General features: G+C 22.0%; 3 protein-coding genes across 3 annotated transcripts; all 3 read right to left on the minus strand.

Annotated features, from left to right (window-relative positions):
* Window positions 1–505: 505 nt before the first annotated feature.
* On the minus strand, window positions 506–1,688 carry PVVCY_1300010 (CIR protein PIR protein; the record flags this gene model as incomplete). Its single annotated transcript, XM_037634689.1, has 3 exons — window positions 506–556; window positions 697–1,518; window positions 1,656–1,688. The coding sequence occupies 3 exons, from the start codon at window positions 1,686–1,688 to the stop codon at window positions 506–508; spliced, it is 906 nt and encodes a 301-aa protein (XP_037490747.1).
* A 1,741-nt stretch (window positions 1,689–3,429) lies between these two features.
* PVVCY_1300020 (PIR protein CIR protein) lies at window positions 3,430–4,348 on the minus strand (the record flags this gene model as incomplete). Its single annotated transcript, XM_037634690.1, has 2 exons — window positions 3,430–4,179; window positions 4,316–4,348. 2 exons carry the CDS (start codon window positions 4,346–4,348, stop codon window positions 3,430–3,432), a joined length of 783 nt encoding a protein of 260 aa, XP_037490748.1.
* A 1,465-nt stretch (window positions 4,349–5,813) lies between these two features.
* PVVCY_1300030 (PIR protein CIR protein) lies at window positions 5,814–8,020 on the minus strand (the record flags this gene model as incomplete). Its single annotated transcript, XM_037634691.1, has 3 exons — window positions 5,814–6,089; window positions 6,177–7,871; window positions 8,003–8,020. 3 exons carry the CDS (start codon window positions 8,018–8,020, stop codon window positions 5,814–5,816), a joined length of 1,989 nt encoding a protein of 662 aa, XP_037490749.1.
* Between the last annotated feature and the right edge of the window lie 3,489 nt (window positions 8,021–11,509).

Raw genomic sequence — 11,509 nt, forward strand, 5'->3', positions numbered from 1 at the left:
TATATCAATCGAAATACTCAAATTAACATATAATTTACTTTTTTCTTTATTATTTATATTTTGGTCCTTAAGGTTTGTCTTTGAAAGCCTTTATAGAACCCAAATAATCAATACAATATAAATATATTAAAATCTACAAATTCGATTACTTTTAATAATTTATTTCATATATATATTTAAAACAATTCATTAAACTAATAAATATTATCAAATAATTAAAAATTATACAAATAAAATGTAATGTGGTACTTAACTTTAACCCATTTATGGGTTCCACAAACACTATCTTAACCCTGACCCACTACACAAAATCATATACAAATTATACAAAAACAATACAAAAATGCAATAATATGCATATTAATTTTATATTTTATTGATTATATTATTTAATTATTCTTATAGACACAAAAATTATGATCCAAAAATATCGTCAAAAATGACTTGTTTCCAAATAGACATATTCTTAACATATATCAATCATTATTACTCTTCGAATCATATATTATGTTTCATTTTCTTCTTTACTTTTTTTATTTTTTTTCTTATATATTGTCTTTGGAATAGTTTATCAATTCCAAATAATGAATACTAATATAAAAATGGGAAAATTATTATATATTTTTTGATAAACGCATATAAGGGATCACAAAAATATAATTTAAATATTATAGTTTTTAATTCCTTATTATTTACCTTATAAGCAACTACCAAGAAAATCGGTATTGCAAATGTCGATAAACCTGGAATTACTGTGTTTAATATCGACGAACTTGATGATGTACCTTCAGGAATTAGTGCAGTAGGTTGTCCAGAAACTTTTCCAGGAGCTTCTACAGAATTTTCTGCAGAACTTTGTGATCTTTTTATCTCTGAAAGTGATTGAAATTTGGGGCATTTATTTTTTAAAATGTTATAATCATCTGATAATGTAGACAATAATTTGCTGTATGAAGTATTTCCATTAATATTAGAATCATTATTGAGTTTTTCAAATTGTTCAGCAAAATTTTTAGCAATACTCAAATTTGTATTGCAATCCGGATGTTCATCACTAATTTCATAATACAAAAAATATAATATATTAAATGGGGCATCAAATTTAGATATTTCATTATTATCCATCAAATCTTTTTTTTTATCTATAATTGCCTTATAAGTCAGATTAGTATCTTTTATATTCTTATTATAATCCTTATTTGTTTCTATATAACTATTATAAAAATCATTTAAATTTCTGGCTGTATTATTTTCCTTTATATATAGTTTATAACTTAACCATAAAATAGCGTATTCGGCAAGTTTATCATAATCTAAAACATTCTTGCCCTTTAAATTATTTAGCAAATGAATAACACCAGAACTAACCATTTGAAAATAATCACTACAATTACCTTTTCCTGGTGTATCCCCGTAATGACAATAATTGTGGATTGCTCCATTAGTTACTTGAGTTTTTGATCCAGAATTTGTCTTCTCCTCCCCAAAATAGCCACTGATCGTAACAAATTCTTTATACTACAAATATATTTTATGAATTAAACAAAAAAACGTATTAATATAAATATTAATCAAATGAAAATCAATATAATTTATGGACGATACAACATATAAAACACATGAGAAGAGAATATTTTATTCAAAAAATTGTATACCACATCCTCAATATTATAAGGTGACGATGCCATAATTTGGAGATTATGAGGGATAATAATATTTATATATATTACGTAAATATTTGTTGTATCTATTTAAGCTCTTTACATAGCAATTATATTTCGTTAAACATGCTATACATATTTTATGGTAATTATCTAAATTACCTTAAATGGAGAGTTACTTAATATACTTTTCCCATATGTACATATATGATCCATTTATACAAAAAATGCTATGATTACTATAATCCTTAAAGCATATAAATAGTCATTTTTTAAATATATTAAATATTTATATACTTGTTTCTTATAATATATAATGCAGTTTTTTCTATAATTATAACATTTACAGATTAAGTTGCATGCTCCATTTCCTATGCAAATTACATAAATTTATATTATTTTTATTTCATATACTTCAATTTAGAAATATATTTTATTGGGTTATCTTATAATATATTTTAAGCATCTTTCTACGGTTTAAAATAAACAATTAGTACTGAAACTGTATTATTGAACCATTTAAGCTTAAATAAATCTTTGAATGCAAACCATTTTTAAAATAATACTTAGTAAATATTTATATATAACAATTAAATGACTATTGATGCAAATTTTAAAGCATAATAAAAAATATGTGTAATTAGGTTGTTATATTACACTTTGAGAGGAAAAATATATGATATATTTGCTCTTATAATATATAAGTTTAGATAAATGTTCTTTAAATGTATTATATAGTTCATTTTATCTTATATATTTTACTTCTATAGTTATCAATGTATATGATCCAAGTAATTTATTAAAAATCCTAAGATAAAATAATGCTATTTTAAATTTAAAAAGTTGCAATTTACTAAGAACTGATAATATAACACATGCTAATATGGAATAATAAAAAGATATTTAACATGTTTTGAAATTTTAACCCTTTTCGATCGATCCAGTTTTTTAAAATATAAAGCCGTATATCCCCAAATTTATCATATAAATAATGTTTTCCCTTTTATAATTAAAAAAATAAATTAATAAATGGACGGGGTCGACTGAATAGCATTCTCTATATTAATTAATTCCATTTTCCCCACAATTTCTCATAATAAATATTAAATTATTTAAATCGAAGTTATAAAATCAAATCGATACTTCCGATCCATTTTTCTATATCGATACCAATATTTGATCAATTAACCCCAAATTAACAAAAAATACATAGTTAAACACAATTACCACTAAGTTATATTAAAACGAAATTCAATTGTTATAATTTGTATATATATATTTAAAACAATTCGTTAAGCTAATAAATATTATCAAATTATTAAAAATTATATGTAATGTGATATTTAACCTCAACCCATTTATGGGTTCCATAAACATAACCTTAACCTTGACCCACTACATAAAATCATATAAAAATTATACAAAAAATAGGCAAAATACAATAAATATATACATATATATTTATATTTTATTGATTATATTATTTAAATATTCTTATAGACACAAAAATTATGGTCAAAATTTTGTTTCCAAATAGACATATTCTTAACATATATCAATCATTATTGCGATTTCTGGAATTATCACTACTCTTCGAATCATATATTAATTTTCATTTTCTTCTGTAGTTTTTTTAATTTTTTTCTTATATATTGTCTTTGAAATACTTTATCAATCCCAAATAATGAATACTAATATAAAAATAGGAAAATTATTATATATTTTTTGATAAACGCATATAAGAAATCACAAAAATATAATTTAAATATTATAGTTTTAATTCCTTATTATTTACCTTATAAGCAACTCCCAAGAAAACTGGTATTACAGGAAATGTCGATAAAACTGGAATTAATGTGCTTGGTGGCGTTTTTATCTTTGGAAGAGATGGAAAATCGGTACATTTATTTTTTAAATTGTTATAATCATCTGATAATGTAGACAATAATTTGCTGTATGAAGTATTTCGATTAATATTAGAATCATTATTGAGTTCTTCAAAATTTTTAATAAATTCTTTAGCTTTTGTCGAATGATTTTCGCAATTCCATTTGTTTTTGTTAATTTCATTATAGAATGAAAATAATATACTAAATAGGCCATTAAATTTAGACATTTCTTTAATATTCATCAAATCTTTTTTTGTATTTATAATATCCTTATAAGTCGGACCATTATCACCATTTATTTTCTTATTATAATGGTTATTTTTTTCTATATAAGTAGTATAAAATTTATTTAAATCGGTCGATTTATGTTCTAAATGTTGATTTAGTTTATAACTTAATAATAAAATAGCGTATTCGGCAAGTTTATCATATTCTAAATTATACTTCTTTAAATTTTCTAGCAAATTAATAACACCAGAACTAGCCTTATGAAGATAATTACTACAATAACTATATCCAAAGGTATTATTGTAAGGACAATAATTTAAGATTGGTCCTTTAGCATGTTCAATTATTCCAGTTTGATACTCCACACCAAAATAGCCATCGATCGTACTAATTTCTTTATACTACAAATATATTTTATGAATTAAACAAAAAAAATATTAATATAAATGCTAGTCAAATAAAAATTAATATAATTTATGGACGATATACCATATAAAACACATGCGAAGATAATATTTTATTTAAAAAATTGTATACCACGTCCTTAATATCACAACTTGGGTTTGCCATAATTTGGAGATTATGAGGGATAATAATATTTATATATATATTACATAAATATTTGTTGTATCTATTTAATCTCTTTGCATACCAATTATATTTCGTTAAGTATCCTATACTTATTTTATGGCAATTATCTAAATTCCCTTAAATGGGGAGTTGCTTAATATACTTTTGTCATATGTATATATGATACATTTATACAAAAAATACTATTATTACTATAATCCTTAAAAATATATAAATAGTTATTTAATACGATATATTATAGTTTTATATAATTGTTTCATATAGTATATATTTCTAAAATTATAGTATTTTTAAATTAAGTTACATGCTCCATTTTCTATTCAAATTATATAAATTTATATTATTTTTATTTAATATAGATAAATTCATGCCTGATTTTAATGTGTTCAATAACTTTATTTTTAATCCTATATACTTCAATTTAGAAATATAACATATTGGGTTACTTTATAATGTATTTTGAGCATCTTTCCTATGGTTTAAAATAACAATTAGAACTGAAACCATATTTATTGAGCTATTTATAAACTTAAATGATTCTTAAATACATATTATTTTTTAAATAATACATAGTAAATATTAAATATATAATACATAAATAAGTATTGATCCAAATTTTAAAGTATAATAGAAAGTTATGTGCAATTAGGTTGTTATATTACACTTTGAGAGGACAATATAAAATATATTTGCTCTTTTAATCCATAAATTTAAACAACTTTTGCTAAATGTTATGCATTGCTCATTTTATCATTTATATTTCACTTATCAATATATATAATCCAATAATTTATTAAAAATCCTAAGATAAAATAATGTTATTTTAAATTTAAAAAGTTGCAATTCACTAAGAAATGATAATATAACACATGCTAATATGGAATAATAAAAAGATATTTAATGTAATTAAGTCTTTAACTCTTTCTCCATCAATCCCATTTTTTATAATATAAAACCGTATATCCCCAAATTTATCATTAACAATATATGTAACATTGATAACTTTATAATGCACTCTTATATGTTATTGATTTATCATTCATTCAATAAAACAAATATTTATGTATCTATGTTAGAAAGTATCATATATAATTTTTTACTGAATATTTATAGAAAATAATTGTATGTAGCATGTAACAAGGATTTAAGGGGGGAATTATTATATTTTTTAAAAATATTACTATTAATTTTTTAAATAATAAGTAATTTTATAAAAATATATTTTTTATTCATTCATTATTTTAATAATGTTTTTATTCTTATATTATATAAATAAATATATAATTGAAAATTAAGTGAACCATTCTAACAACATCATCTTTATGTATATATTATAATAATAGTAATAAACGAATTTACTTATTTATAATTTTTAATAATTATATCGAGTTTTAAAATAAGGTTCATGGAATATTAATTCCAAAATAGAAGTTATTAATTAAATTTATAATTCCAAAGAATCGTCTTTTCTTTTATAAACAAAAAAAATCAATAAAAAAAATAAATTAATAAACGGCACAGGATCAGCCTGCATAAGTTTGTATATATTTAATGATGGAGATTTTTCCTTATAACCAAAACTTATAGATTTTTTAATCTGTTTTTTATGACTTGATGAACTTATAATTATTTGTACCGTTCTTTTTCCTCCAATTGAATTTATAATCTTTTTCATGTCTTTTTTTCTCTTCATTTCCTTTCTCCATCCAGATAACAAATACTACCATAAAATCATGAAAAGTATATAACGTTTTATAGTGAGGAAATATTTTAAAAAACATATATTTCATAGTTTTCTTTTATTTACCTTGTGCATAATAGCTAAGGTAATCGGTATTAAAAGAACTATAATTGATATTCCAATTTGTTTGTATTCTTTTAATACATATATATCACCTATTTTTGTTATTCCATTTCCTTTTGTTTCGGTTCCTGGATTTTCTGACGGTAATGAACTGTATGGCGTTCCTGATGGAGTTTGAGGTGAATCTGTTTGAGACGGTGATGAGCCATTAGGTGTGGGTAACCCATCCCCTGTGCCATCTGATCCTAATTTATCATCGCCTGATTTATCAGAGATATCTAACTTTTCAGGTTGACTACTTATATGAACAATAATGCTATTTAAAAAATTTCTAGAGTTATCATAAGCAGTTTTTATATTAGACACAGATGTACTATAAAAATCCTTAATAGTATTCGTGACCTTTGTAAGTTGTTCCTTTTTTTCCTCAACAAAATCGAGAGCATTATTTAATTGTTTCATACCTTTTGATACGATTTCAAAAAATGATGATCCAATATCAAAAGATAGCCATGATGTGCTTTGACTTCCTGATGCTCCTGGACCAATATCTGAACCTCCTTGACTTCCTTTATCACCTGGCCCACTACCTGGTCCATCAAGTGAATCTCCTTGATCACCTTGTGGGCCACCTTTATTTGATGGATCATTGTCTGTATCTGTTTTCTCACCATCTGAACCTTGCGCTTCACTGCCTGAACCTCCTGGTTCACTATCTTTGACGTCTTGTCCACTTTTCGAGCCTTCCGATTCTTCTTGGATTACTTGGCTACCATCTGATCCACCAATCGATCCATTATCTGAACCTTTTGATGTATCCCCTTGATTTGATAATTGACCTCCTGTAGAATTTGATACACCTTGAGAGTCTGGTGATTCTCTTTGAATCTTTGTATTCGATGCTGGTCCTGGATTAAGTTTTGAAGCTTTGCGGGGTGTAGGTTTTTTTGAGGGGAGTTTACATTCTTCATTACTGAAGTTATATGTTTTAAAACCTTTCACCGCCTTCATCTCTTTTCCATCTTTTGGTGTAAGTTTTTTAAGATTAGTTGCTAAATTAATGTTTGAACTATTTTTCTTAATAGGAGAATCTCTAAAATCATCATATATACCTTTTAATTTATTCAATAAATCAAGATATGATTTGCATTTAGAAATGTTTAAATGAAGGGTTCTATATTGAATAAGGCATTTGTTAAAATATTTAGAAAGTTTCTTACTTTCGGCATTGTTTTTTTCATAATATGCAATTGTATTACATATTTTATTAAGTAATTTATAAAATTCGCTCATATACCAAAGATTAGCTTCTTTCAAACCCTTTATATTATCAAAAAGAACCCAATAATCCAATCCTTTTTTATGTTTCTCTAAATACTCTTTATAAGCCTGCTTTAAAGTAAAAGCATCTATATACCCCATTTTAATATTTTGGCCTTTTCCTTTTTTGTGTATCTTAAGCAATTTATCACTTATCCACATCAATAAATATTCATCATAATGATTATACTGACTTCGTCTTTTTATTAAACTTTTGAATTCCATAATTATATATTTGGCCACAGCATTAATACGAGCTTCATTTGTTTCACAACCATTGCTACTACAATATCCTTTGATTTTTGTGTTTTTGTTAATTTCCTCCGTATCGACATTTTCATCATTAAAATAACTATCACCTTCGAGAAGTAACTTACACTAAGAAAATATTTATAAAAATATAAATTAGTTCAAAATTTATTCAAATAAAATTTAATATGATTTGAATATAATTTAAACATAATAAAATTAAGGATAAATATGTTTTATTTTAAAATAAAGTTATTTACCATTCTTTTGGTGGTCATTGTAATGGATTTTCTTTAATCTGTAGATTGGTATCATATTGTTTTTATATAAAATATATACACTGCAACAAAATAGGTTAAACAATGGATCGATTCCTTTATATAAAATTATCAAACTTAAACGCACTTTAGCATCTTTCTCGATAATAATATTAATTTAAAATTAATATACAACAATATAATAAAATAAAACATATATTCACCTTTACTACAATTTATATAAGTATCCTTATTTTGTGATTTGTTCGAAACATTTTTATCATATGCGAAATATCGCTATTCTTAATAATATTCGGAATAGCTTCATTGTATTATTTTGTGTAACATTTTAATAAGTTTAAATAAAACACATTTTCTAATTATTATACGTTCTTACATTAGAGAACTATCCATTTTCTTGATTTATAGTAAAAGCATACCAATTTTATGTTATTATAAATATATAAAGAATTAAAAATGTGTTATTATTGTAATTGTTAAAAATGTATTTGTATCTCATTATTTGAATACCATGTATTAATATATGCTATTGTTCAACGTGAAATATTACACTTTTTTATATAATTTCTAACAAATATAAAACACTATTTGTGCTTAAATTTAATATTATTCTTTTTTCTAATTAAATAAATATAATACGTTTAATTATCTTAATTAATAATTCACTTTAGAATATGTAATAACTTTGCTTATGCATTAGCATTTCTTTATATATAAATTTAATAAATGAATAATTTTGAGTACATAACTTATGTATGTTTTTAAATTAAAAAAGCATAATATACAAATATATTGATTGAGCTATTACAATTAAAATGAATCCTGGATATAAATTAGTTTTTGGGTAATAGTTATTATATATAAAATGTATATTATTCTTTTCATTCTTATTATCTATTTAATATATAAATGATAATAAATGTATTTTAAGCAATAAAGAAAATAAATATAATTGTTTTCGTATAACTTAATTTTAAAATTCTATTAATATTTTGGTTAGAATAATTAATTAATTTGAGAATCAATATAATATGATCTACCATTTTAAGTACACATTTATACTTATAATCTAAACATATATTATGTGTTATATTTTTTATAATAAAACGTTATTTGTTTATATAATAAAATAGATGCATTTATAACGAGCATTATGGAATTATTATTATATTAATTGATAACTTTAATGTCATAGCACCATAATAAAATATACTTACCAACAAAATGTAGTATTTTATTTGATTTATTATGCATACAATTATAATCTTATCATACCTTTAAGAGCATATTTAACTAATTTATACCCATATAGTGCATCAAATAAACATAATATATTGTTCATATTTAGTAGCATACTAATCCATTATTGTTACTATTATTGCTACTAATATACCACTGTACACTACAACGAAATAATTAATGCACTCAAGAGAAATACTTTAAACCAATTACTAATTTTCCTTGCTTCATTGTTTTAAATTGAAACATTTTATGGCATATATTATTTCGTAATACCACTATATTTAAAATATAATTTTATAAGTTTGTGCATATATAATAGCCTAGTATAAATATTATTGTTCAAATAAAATTAATTATTATGTGTTTTTTCGATAAAATTAATATTTAATTATATGAATTTTTTACAATAAAATAATATTTTAATATTATTTGTAGAATATTTACTATCTTATATGTATAAGCATATAATAATAACCCTATTTCTATATACCTAATTTTTTTAATTATTATAAAAATTATTAGAACAAATTATTATATGAAATTTTATTAATATTTTATTTTTTAACTATTTTAAATATAATATATTTACACCTCAAAACTATAAAATTTAAAAATTAATAATGATTAACCTATTATTATGGCTTTATGATAAATAAATTAAAGCTTATAAAGCAACTAATATTCATACTAATTAATTTTAATAAAATGTAAAGAAATCAGATAAAGCGAAAATATTATATATTGTTAAAATTTAATAAAATATTATACATATATCTATAATATAATTTTATTGTATTATTAAAAATGTTAGATGCATAAAATGCCTTTTATAGATAATGTTGCATTGTCGAATCTCGATCGATATTTAATGAATCCATATTTTATGATTACCTATTATATATTAGTATTATGTTTAAATAATATTAAACATATACCAATTAACCTGAAGGTATATTATAATGCAGATAAATGTTCCAAATGAGTTTTATTATTACAGTTTATTTGGTATAATATAATTTAAATCAAAATAATAGTGATACAAATAAAGAAACATACTGTGTTACTCATGGTTCAACATAGCTATGGGTTAACACGCCTTATATAATATATAATAAGGGTTCTTATATATAGTTAGACAAAATTAGAAATAAATTATAAAATGTGAAGTTATAATATTTCCACATCTAATATATACGATCGAATTCGATGAAAGTATTATAACTTATAAGAAGTATTTTATGTGACCCCTTTCATATTAATGGCTATGTCCTTTTTTCGGTGCGTATTTAGACATAATCTCGAGAATAAACATATGGGAATGGTAAATATATTTTATCAACATTCACAGACAAAAATATTATCAAATTATAAAGAATTAAATTACAATATACCCCGAACCCGAAATCAAAACGTAAATTCAGTGAACGAAACAATAACCCATAATACATAACCCTGATCCATAATACATGCATACCTCGATATCGAGAATATTATAATCGAAAAAAAATTAATTATATATATTTATTGATTTTACAACATATATTTCATTATTTTATTTTTATATTTTATTTATTTGTATTTTTTTTAATTTTATATATATTTTGTTTCGCTATTAAAAGAAATTTATAATTTGTGTTAATTTATAAAAAAATATGGATATCAATATTACCACCAATAAATAATTTTTATAAAATTAAGAATTTTGCTAGAAAATTTTATTTAGTAAAATGCGTATTAAAAGTGATGAAAAAATCACGAATGGTTGATTTTTATAATGCAAATGTGATCATACTATTATTTTGATGTAGTAAAAATTATTATTATTATTATTATAGTTGTATCAGGAATATATATAATTAATTGCATTCCTCCGATTAAATTAATTATTTTAATATTTAAAAATATAATGGACATGCTTTGTATTAAAAACGATGTAATCTCAAGAAACTTTGTAAAATAAATAGAAAAGAATAGCAAAACAATTATTTAATATAATTATTAATAAGTATATATATTATATTAAAGCATATATATATATATTATTTTCTTACTTTTATATTTTTATTTTAAATTATTGATTTTCTTTAGGTAAAAACAACAGATTTTCTCTATTACATATAAATAAAATATATGCATATGATTCCACATGCAATGAGACGCTTTATAAATTTTAAATTGAGTTTAATCAATTATAAAATATAAAACTTACGTATTCATAATTTTATATATTAAAAATATCGTTTATAT

This window comes from Plasmodium vinckei (genome assembly GCF_900681995.1).
Source record: "Plasmodium vinckei vinckei genome assembly, chromosome: PVVCY_13".
NCBI classification, from domain to species: domain Eukaryota; phylum Apicomplexa; class Aconoidasida; order Haemosporida; family Plasmodiidae; genus Plasmodium; species Plasmodium vinckei.